Source organism: Mobula birostris, chromosome 6 (assembly GCF_030028105.1).
Source record: "Mobula birostris isolate sMobBir1 chromosome 6, sMobBir1.hap1, whole genome shotgun sequence".
In the NCBI taxonomy this organism is placed as follows: domain Eukaryota; kingdom Metazoa; phylum Chordata; class Chondrichthyes; order Myliobatiformes; family Myliobatidae; genus Mobula; species Mobula birostris.
This window is the reverse complement of record NC_092375.1, coordinates 97,685,816-97,710,517: the sequence shown is the minus strand read 5'-3', so window position 1 is coordinate 97,710,517 and position 24,702 is coordinate 97,685,816. Positions and strand designations below refer to the sequence as shown.

Here is a 24,702-nt window from a genome sequence, read left to right as displayed (position 1 = left end):
CCAAGGCGCAAAAGACTACAAACTATACAAATACAAAAGAAAATAATAATAATAATAATGCAATAAATACGAGAACATGAGAAGAGTCCATAGGCTGTGGGAACAGTTCAGTGATGGGACAAATGAAATTATCTCCACTGGTTCAACAGCCTGATGGTTGGGGGGTAATAACTTTTCCTGAACTGTTAGGGAGGAAATAACAGGCAGGATGGATACAGGAGAGCCAATGGATGTTGTTTACTTGGATGTTCCGAAGGCCTTTAACAAGGTGCCACATATGTGGCTGTTAAGCAAGAGCCATGGTATTACAGGAAACATACTAGCATGAACAGAAGATTAGCTAACTGGCACAAGGCAAAAAGACAGAATAAAGGGGGCCTTTTCTGGTTGGCTGCTGGTAACTAGTGGTGTTCCACAAGGGTCAGTGTTGAGTCCACGACTTTTCATTTCATATGCTAACAATCCGGATGATGGAATTGATGGGTTTGTGGCCAAGTTTGTGGATGATTTAAAATGTAGTTGGAGGGACAGGTAGTGGTGAGAAAGCAGGGAGGCTGCAGAAGGATTTGACAGATTAGGAGAACGGGCATAGAAGTGGCAGAGGGAATACAATGTCGGGAAGTGTATGGTCATGCACTTTGGCTAGAGGAATAAAGGCAGAGATTAAATTCAGAAACAGAGGGGCAAAAGAACTTGGGAATTCTAGTGCAGAAGATCAACTTGCAGTTTGAAAATATGTAAGGAAGGCAAATGCAATGTTAACCTTCATTATGGGAGGACTAGAATGTAAATTACGTCCCTTTATAAGGCATTGATCAGAAATAATTGGGAGTATTGTGAAGAATTTTGGGCCTCATATCTAAGAAAGGATGTGCTGGCATTGGAATGTGTCTACGGGAAGTTTACAAGAATAGTCCCAGAAATACGAGGATTAGAGTTACGAGTTCTACAGCACAGAAACAGGCCCTTCAGCCCATCTGGTCTGTATCAAACTTACTCTGCCTAATCCCACCAAATCACACCTGGACTATAGCCTTCCATACCACTTCCATCCACGTAATTATCCAAACCGCTCTTAAATTTTGTGATCTGACCTGCATCCACCATTTCTGTCCCACATTAACAGCACCCTCTGAATGAAGATGTTCCTCCCTCAGGTTCCCCTTAAATAGTTCACCTTTCACCCTTAACCTACGACTTCTAGTTAGTGGAAAAAGTCTGCATGCATTTAACCTATCTATACTTATAATTATGTACAACTCTTATCAAATCTCCCCTCCTTCTACCTGTGTTCTAGGGAATAAAGTCTTAACCTATTCAACCTTTCCCTATAATTCAGATCTCCCAGTCCCAGCACATCCTTCTGAATTTTCAGTGTACTCTCAACAAGTAAGGAACTTTTGAGAGATTTGGGCCCATACTCATTGGACTTCAGAAGAATGAGGGGAAACTTAGCAAATATTGAAAGGCTAGATAGAGAGAACATCAAGAACAGCTTCCAGTAGTGGGAGAGTCTAGGATCAGAATAGAAGCACCTCTTTAGACCAAACACGAGGAGGAATTGCTTTAGCCTGAGGGTGGCCTGAGGGTGGCGAATTCTGGAATCCACTGCCACAAATTGATGTGGAGGCCAAGTCACCGGGTATACTTAAAGAGTAAGTTGACAAGTTCTTAATTAGTGGGGGGGGGGGGGAAGCAAAGAGAAAATAAACGAGCCATGATCAAACAGCTGAGCAGACTCAATGGGCTGAATAGACTAATATCTTATAGTCCTATGGAAAACTGCTCAAGGATTCTAGTCTGTTGTAGAAGTGGATAAACCCCAGAATTTGTCACCTATCATTTACTTCAGACTTAAAAATGATAATTGCCATCAGTGCAAGACATACTGTACATACATACTTAACTTTTCCTTTAACATATTTTACCTTGAGACTAATTTTAAAACAAATTTTTCCAGTATCTAGTTTTTAAAAAATGTTGCCATATCTCTACATTTATTAGGGAATAATTGTCAGATAATACTTTTAACTCCAGGCTTTCAATGGCGGAGCCTCAGTTTCCTTAATATAAATGAACATGTCACTAGGTACCTTGCCAACAGCAGGTAATGCACATTTTTTCTAAAACATATTCTGTTGCCATCCATCTCACATCCATCCAGAGGCACGCAAGTGAGTGAAGCCCTTAGGTTCATAACGGCTCTAACTTGTATATTCACAGCATTCTATGTTCCATGCCAAATTTTTAAAAAAACTGTATAGTAGGTTTATAACTTCAGCAGTTAATTAGGAACAAAGCAGGAAAATAACGGGCACTCTTATTCTATATACAAACCCCAAGCCACTCAATTAAATTCTAGTCTGTAACCCACTGCTGTATTTCTAACAGATCAATCATCCAATTACGCCCACTGGCTGATCCTTCCACGTAATGCTACATATTTTTTTCTCCATGCATTACTGCCATACACCTACCACTTTTCTATCTGTCAGCTGCACTGCATATTTAAGTTTACTCCACATCTCTTTTACATTAGTGACTCTTAATAATTGTATTTAAAACCATTTTTAGAGATGTAAAAAAAAAAGTAACTCACTTCCATCGTGAGCACATATCCAAACCAGTTAAAACAGAATATTGAATTCAAACCTTTTATACACAATCTTCAAATCTCTCCATTCCAAAAAGCTGCACATCTTCGGTTTACGTGCTAGGACTGTCTGAACCAGCTCCCTTGTAATTTTTTTCTTCTCCTTGTCCGAAAGGGGAACATACCACTTTTGTAGTCGAAGTTTCCCCTGACGACTAAACAGCAGCATAAATTGCATCTGTTAAAAGAAAGTATTAAAAGGTAACATGGCTTTGAGCCTCCACAGCTACCAAAATCTTCTGGCTTTAATTAACACTTTGCACAAAACCATTTGACCCAATGGGCCTGCATTAAGATTAAAGCTAGTTTAAATGCATTTCCAGTACTCAACTGTAAAGGAAAATAAAATAAATTTTACTCTGCATCCGATGCAGCACAAAAAAAAACATAATAAGGAACACAATAATAAAATATATAAATACATAAGATAGATGTGGGAAGATGTGCCTGGAGGCTGTGGAAGTGAGCAAGGTCCTCAAATGAATACTTCTCTTCGGTATTCACCAATGAGAGGGAACTTGATGATGGTGAGGACAAAATGAGTGAGGTTGATGTTCTGGAGCATGTTGATATTAAGGGAGAGGAGGTGTTGGAGTTGTTAAAATACATTAGGACAGATAAGTCCCCAGGGCCTGACGGAATATTCCCCAGGCTGCTCCACGAGGTGAGGGAAGAGATTGCTGAGCCTCTGGCTAGGATCCTTATGTCCTCGTTGTCCACGGGAATGGTACCGGAGGATTGGAAGGAGGCAAATGTTGTCCCCTTGTTCAAAAAAGGTAGTAAGGATAGTCTGGGTAATTATACACCAGTGAGCCTTATGTCTGTGGTGGGAAAGCTGTTGAAAAGATTCTTAGAGATAGGATCTCTGGGCATTTAGAGAATCATGGTCTGATCAGGGACAGTCAGCATGGCTTTGTGAAGGGCAGATCGTGTCTAGCAAGCCTGATAAAGAGTTCTTTGAGGAGGTGACCAGGCATATAGATGAGGGTAGTGCAGTGGATGTGATCTATATGGATTTTAGTAAGGCATTTAACAACGTTCCACACGGTAGGCTTATTCAGAAAGTTAGAAGGCATGGGATCCAGGGAAGTTTGGCCAGGTGGATTCAGAATTGGCTTGCCTGCAGAAGGCAGAGGGTCGTGATGGAGGGAGTACATTCAGATAGGAGGATTGTGACTAGTGGTGTCCTACAAGGACCTGTTCTGGGACCTCTACTTTTCGTGATTTTTATTAACGACATGGATGTGGGGGTAGAAGGGTGGGTTGGCAAGTTTGCAGACGACACAAAGGTTGGTGGTGTTGTAGAGGATTGTCAAAGATTGCAGAGAGACATTGATAGGATGCAGAAGTGGGCTGAGAAGTGGCAGATGGAGTTCAACCCACAGAAGTGTGAGGTGGTACACTTTGGAAGGACAAACTCCAAGGCAGAGTACAAAGTAAATGGCAGGATACTTGGTAGTGTGGAGGAGCAGTGGGATCTGGGGGTACATGTCCCAGATCCCTGAAAGTTGCCTCACAGGTGGATAGGGTAGTTAAGAAAGCTTATGGGGTATTAGCTTTCATAAGTTGAGGGATAGAGTTTAAGAGTCGCGATGTAATGATGCAGCTCTATAAAACTCTGGTTCAGCCACACTTGGAGTACTGTGTCCAGTTCTGGTTGCCTCACTACAGGAAGGATGTGGAAGCATTGGAAAGGGTACAGAGGAGATTTACCAGGATTATGACCAGAGATTAAGGGAGCTAGGACTTTACTCTTTGGAGAGGAGGATGAGAGGAGACATGATAGAGGTGTACAAGATATTAAGAGGAATAGATAGAGTGGATAGCCAGCACCTCTTCCCCAGGGCACCACTGCTCAATACAAGAGGACATGGCTTTAAGGTAAGGGGTGGGAAGTTCAAGGGGGATATTAGAGGAAGGTTTTTTACTCAGAGAGTGGTTGGTGCGTGGAATGCACTGCCTGAGTCAGTGGTGGAGACAGATACACTAGTGAAGTTTAAGAGACTACTAGACAGGTATATGGAGGAATTTAAGCTGGGGGCTTATATGGGAGACAGGGTTTAAGGGTCAACACAACATTGTGGGCCAAAGGGCCTGTACTGTGCTGTACTGTTCTATATATATAAGATTGATTGCATATCCATGAAGTGACACTAGGCACAGGAGGGTGTCTGTACACAAGGTGACTGACAGGAACTGATAGTGATGGTGAGCATGGAGGGGTGGGTTAGTGGGTGGAGAGTTGATCAACCTTACTACTTGGGGAAAGCAACTATTTTTGAGTCTGGTGCTGCTGGCATGAATGTTACAGTGCCTAAAAAATATTCACCCCTCTTAGAAGTTTTCATGTTTTACTGTTTTACAACATTGAATCAAAGTGGATTTAATTTGGCTTTCTTAGCACTGATCAACAGAAAAGGCTGTTTCGTGTCAAAGTGAAAACAAATTTCTACAAATTGGTCTAAAGTTATTACAATTATTAAACAAAATAATTGATTGCATAATTACTCAACCCCTTCAAGTCAATATTTAGTAGATGCACCTTTGGCAGCAATTACATCGAGACACTGCAATTTTCTCCATTCTTCTTTACAAAACTGATCAAGCTCTGTCAGATTACATGGGGATTGTGAGTGAACAGCCCCTTTCAAGTCCAGCCACAAATTCTTAATTGGATTGAGGTCTGGACTCAGGCTTAGCCACTACGGAACATTACCTTTGTTGTTTTTAAGCCCTTCCTATGTTGTCATGTTGCTGGAAAACAATTCTTCTCCCGAGTTAGTTCTCGTGCAGACTGTATCAGGTTTTCCTCCAGGAATTCCCTGCATTTTACTGCATTCATTTTACCCTCTACTTTCACGCTTTCCAGGGCCTGCTGCAGAGAAGCATCCCCACAGCATGATGCAGCCACGATCACGTTTCATGATAGGGATGGTGTGTTTTTGGTGATGTCAGGTGTTTTGCCTATAGAAACATAGAAAACCTACAGCACAATACAGGCCCTTCGGCCCACAAAGTTGTGCTGAACATGTCCCTACCTTAGAAATTACTAGATTTACCCATAGCTCTCTATTTTTCTAAGCTCCATGTTCCTATCCAAAAGTCTCTTAAAAGACCCTATTGTGTCCGCCTCCACCACCATTGCCGGCAGCCCATTCCATGCACTCACCAGTCTGAGTGAAAAACTTACCCCTGACATCTCCTCTGTGCCTACTCCTCCCCAGCACCTTAAACTTGTGTCCTCTTGTGGCAACCATTTCAGCCCTGGGAAAAAGCCTCTGACTATCCACACAATCAATGCCTCTCATCATCTTATACACCTCTATCAGGTCACCTCTCATCCTCTGTCGCTCCAAGGAGAAAAGGCCAAGTTCACTCAACTTGTTTTCATAAGGCATGCTCCCCAATCCAGGCAACATTCTTGTAAATCTCCTCTGCACCCTTTCTATGGCTGCCACATCCTTCCTGTAGTGAGGCAACCAGAACTGAGCACAGTACTCCAAGTGGGGTCTGACCAGGATCCTATATACAGTCGGCCCTCCTTATCTGCGGGTTCCGCATGCGCGTATTCAAGCAACCGCGGATCGAGAAAACACAGAAGTTCTCTCTCCAATACTCATTGTTTGAGCAGATACAGACTTTTTTTTCTTGTCATTATTCCCTAAACAATACAGTACAACTATTTACATAGCATTTACATTGTATTAGGTATTATAAGTAATCTAGAGATGATTTAAAGTACAGGCAGTCTTTAAATTAGATCTGTACGTAAGTCGGAACAAGTACATCCAGTATTATTTAGCGTCAGACAAACATTTGTCTTAGTATATATTTTACCTTTCTATGCATATAAAACACTAAAGAAACGTATGTATTTCAATAATTAAACCACTGCGTTGCTTAGTAATAATTGTAGCTTTCATTGGGGCAGGGACCTTTCGTATGCTCCATTATTCTCACTTTATCCTTTAAAATTGTTCCGATCGTTGACCGACTGTAGTCTAACGCTTTTCCAATGACTGATGAAGAGATGTTTCACCTCTTTCCAATCGCTTTATTATTTCCACTTTATTTTCAATCGTGATCGTTTTCCATCAATGGAACAGAAACACTGCGGATTCAGCAGCAGCCATGGGCGGCGGGTCCTGAAGTCCACCGCACTGAGACAGGTTAAATAAGGGACTTGAGCATCCGTGTTTTTTGGTATCCGCGGGAGGTCCTGGAACCAATCCCCCACTGATAAGGAGGGCCGACTGCAGCTGCAACATTACCTCTCGGCTCCTAAATTCAATTCCACGACTGATGAAGGCCAATACACCGTATGCCTTCTTAACCACAGAGTCAACCTGCGCATGTCCTTTTAGCGTCTTATGGGCTCTGACTCCAAGATCCCTCTGATCGTCCACACTGCCAAGAGTCTTACCATTAATACTACATTCTGCATAATTTGACCTACCAAAATGAACCACAACACACTTATCTGGGTTGAACTCCATCTGCCACTTCTCAGCCCAGTTTTGCATCCTATCAATGTCCTGCTGTAACCTCTGACAGTGTCGGCATGTGGCCAAGTGGTTAAAGCATTGCACTAGCAACCTGAAATGTCATGAGTTCGAGCCCCAACCGAGGGAACATGTTGTGTCCTTGAGCAAGGCACTTATCACACATTGCTCTGCTTTTGCTCTGCGAGGACACTGGTGCCAAGCTGTATGGGTCCTAATACCCTTCCCTTGGGCGACATTGGTGTCGTGGAGAGGGGAGACTTGCAGCAGGGGCAACTGCTGGTCTTCCATACAACCTTGCCCAGGCCTGCGCCCTGGAGAGTGAAGACTTTCCAGGCGCAGATCCATGGTCTCGCAAGACTAACGGATGCCTTAAAACCTCTGACAGCCCTCCACACTATCCACAACACCCCCAACCTTTGTGTCATCAGCAAACTTACTAATCCATCCCTCCACTTCCTCATCCAGGTCATTTATAAATATCACAAAGAGTAAGAGTCCCAGAACAGATCCCTGAGGCACACCACTGGTCGCCAACCTCCATGTAGAATATGACCCGTCTACAACCACTCTTTGCCTTCTGTGGGCAAGCCAGTTCTGGATCCACAAAGCAATGTCCCCTAGGATCCTATGCCTCCTTACTTTCTCAAAAAGCCTTGCATGGGGTACCTTATCAAATGCCTTGCTGAAATCCATATACATTACATCCACTGCTCTTCCTTCATCAATGTGTTTAGTCACATCCTCAAAAAAATTCAATCAGGCTCGTAAGGCACGACCTGCCCTTAACAAAGCCATGCTGACTATTCCTAATCATATTATACCTCTCCAAATGTTCATAAGTCTTGCCTCTCAGGATTTTCTCCATCAAATTACCAACCACTGAAGTAAGACTCACTGGCCTATAATTTCCTGGGCTATTTCTCCTTTCTTGAATAAAGGAACAACATCCACAACCCTCCAATCCTCTGGAACCTCTCCCGTCCCCATTGATGATGCAAAGATCATCACCAGAGGCTCAGCAATCTCCTCCTTCACCTCCCACAGTAGCCTGGGGTACATTTCGCCCAGTCCCAGAGACTTACCCAACTTGATGCTTTCCAAAAGCTCCAGCACATCCTCTTTCTTAATATCTACAAGCTCAAGCTTTTCAGTCTGCTGCAAGTCATCACTACAATCGCCAAGATCCTTTTCCATTGTGAATACTGAAGTAAAGTATTCATTAAGTACCTCTGCTATTTCCTCTGGTTCCATACACACTTTCCCGCTGTCACACTTGATCGGTCCTATTCTCTCACATCTTATCCTCTTGCTCTTCACATACTTGTAGAGTGCCTTGGGGTTTTCCTTAATCCTGCCCACCAAGGACTTCTCATGGCCCCTTCTGGCTCTCCTAATTTCCTTCTTAAGCTCCTTACTGTTAGCCTTATAATCTTCTAGATCTCTAACATTACCTAGGTCTCTGAACCTTTTGTAAGCTTTTCTTTTCTTCTTGACTAGATTTATTACAGCCTTTGTACACCACTGTTCCTGTACCCTACCATAACTTCCCTGTCTCATTGGAATGTACCTATGCAGAACTCTACACAAATATCCCCTGAACATTTGCCACATTTCTTCCATACTTTTCCCTAAGAACATCTGTTCCCAATTTAAGCTTCCAATTTCCTGCCTGATAGCCTCATAATTTCCCTTACTCCAATTAAACGCTTTTCTAACTTGTCTGTTCCTCTCTCTCTCTCTCTCTCTCTCTCTCTCTCTCTCTCTCCAATGCTATTGTAAAGGAGATAGAATTATGATCACTACCTCCAAAATGCTCCCCCACTGAGAGGTCTGACACCTGACTATGTTCATTTCCCAATACCACATCAAGTACAGCCTCTCCTCTTGTATGTCAAACTGCATTTAGTCTGATGGCAAAAAGCTCAATTTTGGTTTCATCAGACCATAAAACCTTCCAGCTGACTTCAGAGTCTCCTACATGCTTTCTGGCAAACCCCAGCAGAGATTTCAAATGAGTTCCACCCCCCCCCCAACCCTCCCCCCAAACAGTGGCTTTCTCTTTACCACTTGCCCATAAAGCTGCGACTGGTGAAGCACCTGGGCAACAGTTGCTGAATGTACAATCTCTCCCATCTCCACTCGTAACTCCTCCAGAGTTGTCATACATCTCACGGTGGCCTCCCTCCCTTGTCCTCTTCTTGCACGGTCACTCAGTTTTTGAGGACTGCCTGCTCTCGGCAGATGTACAGCTGACATATTCTTTCCATTTCTTGATGATTGACTTAACTGTACTCCAAAGGATATTCAGTGAATTGGAAATTTTCTTGTATCCATCTCCAGACTTGTGCTTTTCAATAACCTTTACGCGGAGCTTCTTCAAGTATTCTTTTGTCTTCATGGTGTAGCTTTTGCCAGGATACTGACTCACCAGCAGTTGGACTTTCCAAGTACAGGTGTACTTCTTACTACAATCAGTTGAAACACCTTGACGGCACACAGATACACCCTATCCTCATTACATGTGTCTTGACAATGCGGATTCACAGTTATGCATTGAACCTATTTCTACCACCTTGTCCTTATATGCGTCCAAAACTCTCAGTTATGCGAGGCTGTTGGGATGAGAAGCACCGCTTTCCTGCCAATACAAGTCACGTGCGCACGCTTCACAGTCTCACTCCCGCCAGTCTCGCATTGGTTTTGGCAGCGTGTGGATGTGCGATCTTGCGCTCTTAAACTTTTGTTGTTATTACCTGCAGTGCACTGATTTTGTACTTGAAATATTTAACTATGCCTCTTAGGCGTCCTATGTCAAGTCCTGGGCCATCAGCCAAGCGGCAGAGAACCGCTTTAACACTTGAAAAATAGTTGGAAATTATAAACAGGGCCGCATCAGGTGAAGGTAACACAGCTCTGGGATGCTACTTCGGCCTGGGTGAGTCCACGATCAGAAACAAAGAAAAATGCTGAGAAAATAAAAAGTGCAGTGATTGATTCATCACAAGTGTCTTCAAAGATTGTTACCAAAGTGCGTAACCCGATTATGACAAAAATAGGAGAAAATGTTGAGTTTGTACATTGAGCATGAAACAAAGAAAAAAACAACACTCAGTTCTGATCATCTTCATGTGAAAGCTTTGGAAATTTATGGTCGCCTTTGTTCAGAGGCTAGTGAGGAAGTGTCAAGTGATATTCTTAGCTTTAATGCAAGTAGGGGATGGTTTTCTAAGTTTATTAATCGTCACAGGCTTCACAGCTGTGTGTGGTGAGCAAGCTAGTGCTGACCACAAAGCTGCTGAACTTTGCAGTTGCGGGCTATGATAGCTGAGTTAGGCATCACACCAAAGCAGGTGTTTAATGCAGACAAGACCGGGCTTTTTGGAAGCGTATGCCATAACTAAGGATGAAAAGACTGCGTCAGGTTTCAAGGACATGGACCCAAGTTTAGAACTGAGTCAGCATTTCAGTCATTCCCTGCAGTCAATCCTTCTTCCCTACAAGCAAATTTATGCTGAAAAACAAAATTCTGCCAAGCAAACAACCCTCACCACTTTCTTCAAACTGGTGTTATCTCCTGCTGCCGGTAGTTCTGAGAGTCTTCCTTCACCCCTTGCTGTCCTTAATGATCTTGAGGACACATAACCATCCACCTCATCCATGTAAAGCTGCCCGACACCACTGCACAACCACTCATCTCCCAGAGCCAACACACCTGCCACTGTTGGTGAGTACTGTACACCCTAGTATGTTAACTTTCTATGATTTATTACGTTGAATATTACCTTAAATTGATGAAATGTAATATGAATGTTGCCTTGTGGTACTGCTTTTGTATCATATTGGTATGAAAACGTGAATAAATTACAGATAAAACATATTTAGGAAGCCCTCCAGAACGCATCCCTATTTTCTCCATTTAAATAATTATTCACATTATGCGTTGTCCATACTATGCGTCGACTGCAAGAAACATATCCCCCATATATAACAAGGATAGGGTGTAGTCTCCATTTAAGTAATTTTGTACACCAACTGTGAATTGTGCGATCGCGGGACTGTCACAGCAGGAGGAGGAGCGGGGACTCGGGAGAGCGCTGAGTGCTGGGAAGCAGCTGAGGAGCTGAGGTGAGTGTGCTTTAAAAGGAGCGTGAAGGGTTAAACAGATTGTTGATTAGTTGATTAGAGGGAGTACTTGAGATAATTGGCAGGGACAAATAAAAGGAGGGGTAACTGAAGAGGAGTGACTAGGTGAATATCATAGTTATAGAGAATGTAAGTACAAAGGCGTACAGATTTTTACAGATGGATCAAAAGATCCACGAAGAGGTGCAACAGGGTCTGCAATTGTTGTACCAAGTTATCAAGTGGAAATTAGCAAGAGAACACCTGATTGCTTGAGCGTATATGCAGTTGAAATGTTTGCCATATTGTTAGCACCAGAATGGAGTGAGCAGGTTGATTGTAATAATATTGTGATATGTAGTGATTCTGTATCGGCCCTTGCAAGTATTAAGGCGGGTACAGCTAGAGGTCACCAGGATCTGCTTTATGAAATCCTGTTTGCAAATTCAAGACTGGCTAGACAAGGCAAAAATATCGCATTCATGTGGGTTCCAGCACATTCCGGTATTATGGGAAATGAGACAGCAGATAGGCTGGCAAATGCAGCAGTCAAAAAAGGATCTATAGAGGTCAATATTAAACTATCAAAATCAGAGGGGGAGAGCATAGTGTGGAGAAGGATAAATCAACAGAGGCAGCAGCACTGGGATAGAGCAATAAAAGGAAGACATTTACATTCAATTCAGAACAGAGTAGATATGGGAAGAAGTAGGGGAGTAAAGTGGAAAGAGCAAGTAATTAAAGGTAGACTGAGAATTGGGCACAGCAACCTTAGTGGCACTCTGGCCATTATAAATAAGCATCCAACAGGTTTTTGCGATCTATGTCAGGAGACTGAAACAGTAGAGCATATCCTTATTTCAAGCCGGAAATTTGCACAGGAAAGGCAACAGATGTTACAACAATTACGCAAAATAGGACTAGTAGAGAACAGTGTTACAGGTTTATTGGAATGTGGGGAGAGTAATCAGGGGAGGAAATAGATGTTTAGTTTTTTAGGGGTGACGGGACTGGAAAGACGGCCTTAAAGCGAATGGACAATGAGGGACAATAAATCCTGAAGATGGCAGTAATGCAACAGTGTGGATGCCAAGTGCCATAAAAACTCGAACAAGCAAAGATATCCATTTTTAGATTTGGTTAATAACTGGGCTGTGAAATTGAAAATGACTGAGGAAGACAATAGTTGACCAAATTTGCTTGCCAGAACGAGAAGTAGACCTATTCCTCCTTTTTCAGCTTCAAGGAAACAGAGCAAATTCATCAGCGTTGATCACAAATGAATATTTAAATAATAAGTAGGGATCTTATCTGAAGATTTTTACTGATGGCTCAGTGGACCCAGAGAGAAGTACTGCAGGATTTGGGATGTATGTGTCTCAACTTGGAGTTAAGATTGGTCACCAGGTTTCAGATGGTGTTTCTGTCTTTGCAACAGAATTATTAGCAATCCTCTGGGCCTTATGGTGGATGGGAGACTCTCAACCATGTACAGTTATCATCTGTTCAGATTCTGCTGCTGCCTTAGAGGCTATAAGGAAATTGCGGGGGCCCTGGCAGAAATATTTAAAATGTCGCTGTCTACGGGTGAAGTGCTGGAGGATTGGAGAGTGGCTCATGTTGTTCCATTGTTTAAAAAAGGATCAAAAAGTAATCCGGGAAATTATAGGCCGGTGAGTTTAACGTCAGTAGTAGGTAAGTTATTGGAGAGTTACTAAGAGACAGAATCTACAAGCATTTGGATAGACAGGGGCTTATTAGGGAGAGTGTGTGGTAGGTCATGTTTGACCAATCTGTTGAGAGTTTTTCAGGAGGTTACCAGGAAAGTGGATGAAGGGAAGGCAGTGGATATTGTCTACATGGACTTCAGTAAGGCCTTTGACAAGGTCCCGCATGGGAGATTAGTTAGGAAAATTCAGTCGCTAGGTATACATGGAGAGGTGGTAAATTGGATTAGACATTGGCTCGATGGAAGAAGCCAGAGAGTGGTGGTAGAGAATTGCTTCTCTGAGTGGAGGCCTGTGACTAGTGGTGTGCCACAGGGATCAGTGCTGGGCCCATTGTTATTTGTCATCTATATCAATGATCTGGTTGATAATGTGGTAAATTGGATCAGCAAGTTTGCTGATGATACAAAGATTGGAGGTGTAGTAGACAGTGAGGAAGGTTTTCAGAGCCTGCAGAGGAACTTGGACCAGCTGGAAAAATGGGCTGAAAAATGGCAGATGGAGTTTAATACTGACAAGTGTGAGGTATTGCACGTTGGAAGGACAAACCAACGTAGAACATACAGGGTTAATGGTAAGGCACTGAGGAGTGCAGTGGAACAGAGGGATCTGGGAATACAGATACAAAATTCCCTAAAAGTAGCGTCACAGGTAGATAGGGTCGTAAAGAGAGCTTTTGGTACATTGGCCTTTATTAATCGAAGTATTGAGTATAAGAGCTGGAATGTTATGATGAGGTTGTATAAGGCATTGGTGAGGCCGAATCTGGAGTATTGTGTTCAGTTTTGGTCACCAAATTACAGGAAGGATATAAATAAGGTTGAAAGAGTGCAGAGAAGGTTTACAAGGATGTTGCCGGGACTTGAGAAACTCAGTTACAGAGAAAGGTTGAATAGGTTAGGACTTTATTCCCTGGAGCGTAGAAGAATGAGGGGAGATTTGATAGGGGTATATAAAATTATGATGAGTATAGACAGAGTGAATGCAAGCAGGCTTTTTCCACTGAGGCAAGGGGGAAAAAAAACCAGAGGACATGGGTTAAGGGTGAGGGGGGAAAAGTTTAAAGGGAACATTGGGGGGGGGGCTTCTTCACACAGAGAGTGGTGGGAGTATGGAATGAGCTGCCAGACGAGGTGGTAAATGCGGGTTCTTTTTTAACATTTAAGAATAAATTGGACAGATACATAGATGGGAGGTGTATGGAGGGATATGGTCCGTGTGCAGGTCAGTGGGACTAGGCAGAAAATGGTTCGGCACAGCCAAGAAGGGCCAAGGGGCCTGTTTCTGTGCTGTAGTTTCTATGGTTCTATGGTTCTATAAAAGGGAATAAATCGAAAGTTCATCCTGACATAGTTATTGAGATTCTCTTAGTGTTGTTTAGAGTAGGGAAGATGGGTTGTGCAGTCAGATTTCCATGGATACCTGGGCATGCTGGGGTGGAGGGAAATGAAATTGTGGATGGCATTGCAAAGTCTTCCTTACAGAGCAGGCAAGTAGAAATTAGAGTTCCCCTAGGCAGAGCAGAATTGAGCAGTAGGATTAAAAATAAGGTTTTGAGAAGTGGCAGGAAGATTGGAAAAATGAATTAAGGGGCAGGCATTAGTTTTCCAGTCACTCATTAATCAAAAAGATCTCAGACTGTTACCTTTTAAATCATAGAGATATGGTAAAATTAACAAGACTTAGGTTGAGGCATTGTGGGCTAAACTATTATTTAAAGGTATTAGGAAAACATCCTACTGGATTATGTGACTGTGGTAGTCCAGAGACAGTCTAACATGTTTTGCTGAGCTGTCACCGATATAAAATTGAAAGAAGCATATTGTTCAAGAGGCTGTCTAGCTTAAATGTATTTTGGTTTTCTATTAAATCCTTGTTTGGCCATCAAGAGAACCAACATCTAATTGAAGAGTTTATTATTCAGTTTATACGTGAAACTTATACTTTACACTTCATTGTCACCAAACAATTGGTACTAGAATGTACAATCTTCACAGCGATATTTCATTCTGCGCTTCCCAATCCCTGGATTACAAATATTAAATATTAAAAATAGTAAAAATTAGTAAATATTAAAAATTTTAATTATAAATCATAAATAGAAAAATGGAAAGTAAGGTAGTGCAAAAAAACCGAGAGGCAGGTCCGGATATTTGGAGGGTATGGCCCAGATCCAGGTCAGGATCCATTCAGCAGTCTTATCACAGTTGGAAAGAAGCTGTTCCCAAATCTGGTCGTACGAGTCTTCAAGCTCCTGAACCTTCTCCTGGAGGGAAGAGGGACGAAAAGTGTGTTGGCTGGGTGGGTCGTGTCCCTGATTATCCTGACAGCACTGCTCCGATAGCGTGTGGTGTAAAGTGAGTCCACGGACTGAAGATTGGTTTGTGTGATGTGCTGCGCCATGTTCACGATCTTCTGCAGCTCCTTTCGATCTTGGACAGGACAACTTCCATATCGGGTTGTGATGCACCTAGAAGAATGCTTTCTACGGTGCATCTATAAAAATTAGTGAGGGCTTTAGGGGGCAGGCCAAATTTCTTTAGTTTTCTCAGGAAGTTACGGTGCTGTTGGGCCTTCTTGGCAGTGAACTCTGCTTGGTTGGACCAAGTCAGGTCATTTGTGATATTGACCCCGAAGAACTTAAAGCTTTTGACCTGTTCCACTTGCGCACCACCGATGTAAATTGGGTCGTTTTCTTTTTGAAGTCAACAACCAATTCCTTTGTCTTGCTGACATTGAGGGATAAGTTATTGTCTTCGCACCATGCCACCAGGTTCTTAATTTCCTGTCTGTACTCAAACTCATCATTACCCAAGATACGGCCTACAATTGCTGTGTCATCAGCAATTTTATATATTGAGTTTGATGGAAACTTGGCTACACAATCATGGGTGTACAGTGAGTACAGCAGGGGGCTGAGTACACAGCCTTGTGGGGCACCGGTGCTCAGAGTGATTGTACAGGAGAGCTTGTCCCCTATTTTCACAGCCTGGGTCCTGTCTGTGAGGAAGTTGAAGATCCAGCTGCAGACCTGAGTGCTAAGGCCCAGGTTCCGGAGCTTAGGAATCAGTTTATTTGGAATGATGGTATTAAAGGCAGAGCTGTAGTCAATGAAAAGGAGCTTTACGTATGCGTCTTTATTCTCCACGTGTTCCAAGGAGGAATGTAGGGCCAGAGAGATGGCATCTGCCGTTGACTTGTTGCTCCGGTAGGCGAATTGCAAAGCGTCGAGGTTGACCAGTAGGCTGTGGTTGATGTGTGCCATAACCAATCTCTCGAAGCACTTCATAGCAATTGATGTCAGAGCCACAGGTCGACAGTCATTCAGGCATGCCACCTTGCTCTTCTTCAGCACTGGGATTATCGTTGCCTTCTTAAAACACGAGGGGATCTTAGACTGAACCAAGGAGCAGTTGAAGATGTCAGCAAACACTCTAGCTAGCTTGCTTGCACAGGCCCGGAGAACCTGTCCTGGGACGCCATCTGAGCCCGTCGCCTTCCTCGGATTTATCTTCAGGAAGGCCCTTCTAATGTCCTCCTCCGTGACTATGAATCTCGATGCCACCAGGTCCGGTTCATCCGGAGGGAGCGGGACGCTCCTCTTCTGTTCGAATCTTGCGTAGAATACGTTAAGTTCGTCAGGAAGAGAAGCGCCACAGTTATTGATATTCCCAGCCTTTTCTTTGTGCCCAGTGATCTCATTTAGACTCTGCCATAGTCTACTCGCATCCCTTTGGTTAGCCTGGGCTTCCAACTTGGCTCGATATTGCCTCTAGGTTATATTCGAGAATTTGAGTTCCTTGAAGTGCTATCATTAGTTATACATCCTCCGGAGGGCAGTAAGGGATACGCCTGGATGCGCCTAAACTGCCGGAAATAGAAGAAGAAGAGGACGAGTGGCCAGCGTGTGAGAGGCTCAGGGTAGGAGTGGAGCTTTGAGGCTTTGGCTTGAGAGGCTTCAGCGAGCAGAGGCTGAGGACGAGCCCACTCCCAGTGAGGTAAGGCTGGGTAAGTTCCTTTAATTAATTTAATTAACTTCGGAGTAGGTAATGGAGGCAGCAGTTAGGGCAGTCAAGTGCTCCGTAAGCAGTATGTGGGAAGTCAGGGACAGCACAATTGTTCCTGATGACTACACCTGTAAAAGGTGCATCCAGCTGCAGCTCCTGACAAACCGAGTTAGGGAACTGGTGCTGGAGCTGGATGAAGTTCGCATCATTCGTGAGGCAGAGGCAGAAATAGACAGGAGTTTCAGGGAGACAGTCACCCCTAAAAGTCAGGAGGCAGGTAGCTGGGTGACTGTCAGGAGAGGGAAGGGGAACAGAAAGAAAGAGCAGAGCACCCCTGTGGCCATTCCCATCAACAATAAGTATACCATTTTGGATACTGTTGGCAGGGACGACCTACCAGGGACAAGTTGTAGTGGTTGTGTCTCTGGCACCAAGACTAGACCCTCAGCTCAGAAGGGAAGGAGGGAAAAGAGGAGAGCAGTACTGATAGGGGATTTGATAGTTAGGGGGACAGATAAGAGGTTCTGTGGGAGAGATCGAGAATCCCGGATGGTCTGTTGCCTCCCTGGTGTCAGGGTCTGCGATATCTCGGATCGAGTTCTCAGTATCCTCAGGAGGGAGGGTGAGCAGCCAGATGTCGTGGTCCATGTAGGGACCAATGACATGGATAAGGAGGAGGAGGAGGTCCTGCAAAGAGTTTAGGGAGTTGGGTGCAAAGTTGAAGGACAGGACCTCTAGGGTTGCAATCTCAGGACTGCTACCCGTGTCACGTGCTAGTGAGGCTAGAAAGAGGAAGATAATGCAGCTAAATATGTGGCTAAGGAGATGGTGCAGGAGGGAGGGCTTCATGTTTCAGCACAACTGGGCTTTGTTCCAGGGAAGGTGGGACCTGTTCCGACAGGACCGTTTGCACCTGAACTGGAGGGGGACTAACATCCTTGCGGGTAGATTTGCTAGTGCTGCTCTGGGGGGGGTTTAACTAGATTTGCAGTGGGAGGGGAAACAGTGTTAGAGCAGATAGTGAGGTGGAAGAGGATAAAGGTCATGCGAGGACTGCATGTACAGACAGAAATCAAAAGTTTGTACGTGATAGAAATGTTCTCAGGTGCATCTATTTCATGCAAGGAGGATTGTAGGTAAGGCAGGTAAACTTAGGGCGTGGATTGGCACATGGGATTATGACATTATTGCTATTAGTGAGACTTGGTTGCAGGAGGGGCAGGACTGGCAGCTTAATGTCCCGGAGCTCCATTGTTTCAGACGTGAAAGGGGGAGGAGTGGCATTACCAGTCAAGGAGAATATCACAGCTGTGTGTAGACAGGACAGCCCAGAGGGCTTGTCTACAGAGACCATCTGGGTGGAGCTGAAACATAGAAAATAGGTGCAGGAGTAGGTCATTCGGCCCTTCGAGCTTGCACCGCCATTCAGTATGATCATGGCTGATCATCCAACTCAGAACCCTATACAAGCCTTCCCTCCATACCCCCTGATACCTTTAGCCACAAGGGCCATATCTAACTCCCTCTTAAATATAGCCAATGAACTGGCCTCAACTGTTTCCTGTGGCAGAGAATTCCACAGATTCACCACTCTCTGTGTGAAGAAGTTTTTCCTAATCTCGCTCCTAAAAGGCTTCCCTTTTATCCTCAAACTGTGACCCCTTGTTCTGGACTTCCCCAACATCGGGAACAATCTTCCTGCATCTAGCCTGTCCAATCCCTTTAGGATTTCATACGTTTCAATAAGATCCCCCTTCAATCTTCTAAATTCCAACAAGTATAAGCCTAGTCGATCCAGTCTTTCATCATATGAAAGTCCTGCCATCCCAGGAATCAATCTGGTGAACCTTCTTTGTACTCCCTCTATGGCAAGGATGTCTTTCCTCAGATGGGGGACCAAAACTGCACACAGTACTCCAGGTGTGGTCTCACCAAGGCCTTGTACAACTGCAGTAGTACCTCCCTGCTCCTGTACTCGAATCCTCTTGCTATAAATGCCAGCATACCATTCGCCTTTTTCACCGCCTGCTGTACCTGCATGCCCACTTTCAATGACAGGTGTATAATGACACCCAGGTCTCCTTGCACCTCCCCTTTTCCTAATCGGCCACCATTCAGATAATTATCTGTTTTCCTGTTTTTGCCACCAAAGTGGATAAACTCACATTTACCCACATTAAATTGAATCTGCCATGAATTTGCCCACTCACCTAACCTATCCAAGTCACCCTGCATCCTCTTATCATTCTCCTCATAGCTAACACTGCTGCCCAGCTTCGTATCATCCGCAAACTTGGAGATGCTGCATTTAATTCCCTCATCTAAGTCATTAATATATATTGTACACAACTGGGGTCCCAGCACTGAGCCTTGTGGTACCCCACTAGTCACTGCATGCCATTCTGAAAAGGTCCTGTTTATTCCCACTCTTTGCTTCCTGTCTGCCAACCAATTCTCTATCCACATCAATACCTTACCCCCAATACCACGTGCTTTAAGTTTGCACACTAATCTCCTGTGTGGGACCTTGTCAAAAGCCTTTTGAAAATCCAAATATACCACATCCACTGGAGGAACGGGAAAGGTGTGACCACACTAATTGGTCACACCTGTTAGTGGCCATTCCCATCAACAATAAGTATACCATTTTGGATACTGCTGGTGGGGACAACCTACCAGGGACAAGTTGTAGTGGTTGTGTCTCTGGCACCAAGACTGGACCCTCAGCTCAGAAAGAAAGGAGGGAAAAGAGGAGAGCAGTAGTGATAGGGGATTTGATAGTTAGGGGGACAGATAAGAGGTTCTGTGGGAGAGATCGAGAATCCCGGATGGTCTGTTGCCTCCCTGGTGCCAGGATCCGCGATATTTCGGAAAACCAGGTAATTGCAGGCCGATGAGCCTTTCATCAGTAGTAGGTAAATTAGTGGAAGGTGTTCTGAGAGATCGGATATACAAGTATTTGGACAGCCAACAGCTGATGAAGGATAGTCAGCATGGCTTTGTGCATGGTAGATCGTGTTTAACAAATCTTGTAGAGTTTTTCGAGGAGGTTACCAAATAAGTAGATGAAGGAAAGGCTGTGGATGTTGTCTACATGGACTTTAGTAAGGCTTTTGACAAGGTCCCGCTTGGGAGGTTCGTTCAGAAGGTTCAGACACTAGGTATCCATGGGGAGGTTGTAAACTGGATTTGAAATTGGCTGTGTGGGAGAAGACAGAAAGTGGTAGTGGATGATTGTTTCTCAGACTGGAGGCCTGTTACTAGTGGTGTGCCTCAAGGATCTGTGCTGGGACCATTGCTGTTTGTTGTCTATATCAATGATCTAGATGATAATGTGGTAAATTGGATCAGCAAGTTTGCTGATGACACTAAGATTGGAGGTATTCTGGACAGCGAAGAAGGGTTTCAAAGCTTGCAGAGGGATCTGGACCAACTGGAAAAATGGGCCAGAAAATGGCAGATGGAATTTAACGCAGGCAAGTATGAGGTGTTGCATTTTGGAAGGACAAATCAAGGTAGGACATACACAGTAAATGGTAGGGCACTGAGGAGTGCAGAGGAAAAAAGGCATCTGGGAGTTCAGATACATAATTCCCTGAAAGTGGCATCACAGGTAGACAGGGTTGTAAAGGCTTTTGGCATCCTGGCATTAATAATTCAAAGTATTGAGTATAGGAGTTGGGATGTTATGGTGAGGTTGGATACATTCCTCCTTAGAACACCTGGAGAATAAAGACGCATACGTAAGGCTCCTTTTCATTGACTACAGCTCTGCCTTTAATACCATCATTCCAAATAAACTGATTCCTAAGCTCCGGAACCTGGACCTTAGCACTCAGGTCTGCAGCTGGATCTTCAACTTCCTCACAGACAGGACCCAGGCTGTAAAAATAGGGGACAAGCTCTCCTCTACAATCACTCTGAGCACCGGTGCCCCACAAGGCTGTGTACTCAGCCCCCTGCTGTACTCACTGTACACCCATGATTGTGTAGCCAAGTTTCCATCAAACTCAATATATAAAATTGCTGATGACACAGCAATTGTAGGCCGTATTTTGGGTAATGATGAGTTTGAGTACAGACAGGAAATTAAGAACCTGGTGGCATGGTGCGAAGACAATAACCTATCCCTCAACGTCAGCAAGACAAAGGAATTGGTTGTTGACTTCAAAAGGAGTAGCAGACCGCACGACCCAATTTACATCGGTGGTGCACAAGTGGAACAGGTCAAAAGCTTTAAGTTCATCGGGGTCAATATCACATATGACCTGACTTGGTCCAACCAAGCAGAGTTCACTGCCAAGAAGGCCCACCAGCACCTTTACTTCCTGAGAAAACTAAAGAAATTTGGCCTGTCCCCTAAAACCCTCACTAATTTTTATAGATGCACCGTAGAAAGCATTCTTCCAGGTGCATAATAACCCGGTTTGGAAGTTGTCCTGTCCAAGACCGAAAGAAGCTGCAGAAGATCGTGAACACGGCGCAGCACATCACACAAACCAATCTTCCGTCCGTGGACTCACTTTACACCGCACGCTGTCAGAGCAGTGCTGCCAGGATAATCAAGGACACGACCCACCCAGCCAACACACTTTTCGTCCCTCTTCCCTCCAGGTGAAGGCTCAGGAGCTTGAAGACTCGTACGGCCAGATTTGGAAACAGCTTCTTTCCAACTGTGGTAAGACTGCTGAACGGATCCTGACCCGGATCTGGGCCATACCCTCCAAATATCCGGACCTGCCTCTCAGTTTTTTTGTACTACTTTACTTTGCATTTTTCTATTTTCTATTTATGATTTATAATTTAAATTTTTAATATTTACTAATTTTTACTATTTTTAATATTTAATATTTGTAATCCAGGGAGTGGGAAGCGCAAAATCAAATATCGCTGTGATGATTGTACATTCTAGTACCAATTGTATGGCGACAATAAAGTACAAAGTATATAAGACATTGGTGAGGCCAAATTTGGAGTATTGTGTGCAGTTCTGGTCACCTAACTATAGGAAGGATATCAGTAAGATTGAAAGAGTGCAGAGAAGATTTACTAGGATGTTGCTGGGTCTTAAGGAGTTGAGTTACAGGGAAAGATTGAACAAATTAGGACTTTATTCCTTGGAGCGTAGAAGAATGAAGGGGGATTTGATAGAGTTTTACAAAATTATGAGGGGTATAGACAGAGTAAGTGTGAGTAGGCTCTTTCCACTAAGATTAGGAGAGATAAACATGAGAGGACATGGCTTTAGGGTGAAAGAGGAAAGGTTTAGGGGAAACATTACGGGAAGTTCTTCACTCAGAGTGGTGGGAGTGTGAAACGAGCTACTATCTGACGTGGTAAATGCGGGCTCATTCTTAAGTTTTAAGAATAAATTGGATAGATACATGGATGGGAGAGGTCTGGAGGGGACTAGCGGAATAAAGTTTCGGCACAGACTAGAAGGGCCGAATGGCCTGTTTTCTGGCTTTCGTGTTCTATGGTTCTAATTGGCTACACCAGTGATGACTTGGTGTGTCATATTAAAGGGGGTGAATACTTAAGCAATTATTCTGTGTTTTACATTTGTAATTAATTCAGATCACTTTGTAGAGTTTTCACTTTGAGACAAAAGCCTTTTCTATTGATCAGTGTCAAAAAAGCCAGATTAAATGCATTGATACAATGTGGTAAAACAATAAAACATGAAAACTTCTAATAGTCATAGTCATACTTTATTGATCCCGGGGGAAATTGGTTTTCTTTACAGTTGCACCATAAATAATAAATAGTAATAGAACCATAAATAGATAAATAGTAATATGTAAATTATGGCAGTAAATTATGAAATAAGTCCAGGACCAGCCTATTGGCTCAGGGTGTCTGACCCTCCAAGGGAGGAGTTGTAAAGTTTGATGACCACAGGCAGGAATGACTTCCTATGACGCTCTGTGTTGCATCTCGGAGGAATGAGTCTCTGGCTGAATGTACTCCTGTGCCCACCCAGTACATTATGTAGTGGATGGGAGACATTGGATGAATACTTTTTATAGGCACTATATGTACCCTCCTCCCTAATGGAAGTGGAACAAATAGTCCATAAGCAGGTTGGGTAGGATCCTTCATGATGTTACTAACCCTTTTCCATCCCTTTCTATACATGTGTCCTTGATGGCAAGTCGGTATCTGGTATCAGTGTTGTGTTGGGAAGTTTTGATTACCCATTGTAGAGCCTTCCTGGCTGCCGCAATGCAGTTCCCGTACCTTGCAGTTATGCAACATGTCATAACACTTTCTACTATACATCTGTAGAATGATGTGAGTATAGATGTGCATAGTCCAGCTCTCTTCAGCCTCCTCAGAAAGTATGGTATTGGTGAGCTTTGCTGATTGCAGAGAATGCATTGTGGGACCATGAGAACTTGTGCAAAATGTGCACTCCCAGGAGTTTGAAACTACTTTACTATTGTGTGAGTAGTGCGAGTTGTCAAGTAGATAACCATCTCCTTTGTTTTGTTAACACTGAAGAAGAGAGTATTTGCCTGGTACCAGGCCTCAAGCTTGTAATTACAAGCCCCACCACTGTCATGTCATCAGCAAATTTGACAATGTTAATTACTTGGGAGTTTGGCAGTATAGTTACGTGTGAGCAGAATGTATAGCAAAGGGCTCAGCACCCAGCCCTGGGAGTGTACCTGTTGCACAGTGGTGTATTTAGACTGAGGAATAGGAATTTGTTCATCAGGGTCTGTGGACAATCATGTTGAATGCTGAACGGAAGCACAGAAACAGCATTATGACACAAGTGTCCTCATTTTCTAGGTGTGTTAGGGCCATGTAAAAGACAGACCGTGTGGCATCATCATAAAGGTTCTATTGGTAGATATGGTGGTGAGTGTCCAACCTGGCTGGAAAGAAGTTTTTGATATGTGCCATTACTAGCCATTTGAAGCATTTCATGATAATTGGCATCAGTCCCACTGGGCATGAAGGTTAAGGGTGTTGGGAAAGCAAGAAATGATTCTCTGATTCTGGTAAATAGCGGGTTAAAATTAGGTGCCAGCTTGTGTATGCTCTGTTCTGTGAAAAGTTGGAGAGACTGTCCTTGACTGAAAAAAACCTGCCTTCAGTGTTTTTAACAACTCACAGCTGTCCCTTTGAGAACAATCTGTGGGCTGTATTCACACATGCTGCATACATCATGTCTTATGAGTTCACAGATTAATCTATGTTCCCACCTTTTGTCTATTCAAATTTACTGATAAGGCAAGAATTTGTCTGTAATTAAAACCCGTGATTTAGTGTACTCTCATCTAATTAAGTACGTTTGCTCTAACTGACTTGGTGGGAATATCATGGTAACTAAGTGTTCTTTGTCTGTTAGTCCTATAAATTGTAGCATTCCAGCTTTTTAAATCAGAAGCTCATTTGAACCGCCAGAGAGACAGGTAGAATCTGTCTCTTTGATGTTCCGCTTCGAGTTTTCTCGCCGGCTGCGCTCAAACAATAAACTAGTGAAAAGGTTAAAGTAAAGACTTAAGTGTGGTGTGATTATTTGGTCCGTCAAAATTTAAGTTTACAAGCAGATGCCACTTAGATCTGAAGGTGTGGAGTTCTTTGGTACAGGCAGAATTGAAACATGTAGGGATAGCAGCCTGGATGAGTGAGGTGTTGAAAATGTTCAGTGTGTGTGTGTATATATATATATATCT

General features: G+C 43.6%; 1 protein-coding gene across 3 annotated transcripts in view; it reads right to left on the bottom strand.

The window, feature by feature from the left end:
- Positions 1-24,702, bottom strand: part of LOC140199219 (AP-1 complex subunit sigma-2) — a 102,814-nt gene that overhangs the window by 57,326 nt on the left and 20,786 nt on the right. For all 3 annotated transcript variants that reach the window (XM_072260913.1, XM_072260914.1, XM_072260915.1), the window contains exon 2: positions 2,653-2,831. In XM_072260913.1, the coding sequence (XP_072117014.1) occupies positions 2,653-2,831 (179 nt within the window). The remainder of the gene's footprint in view (positions 1-2,652; positions 2,832-24,702) is intronic.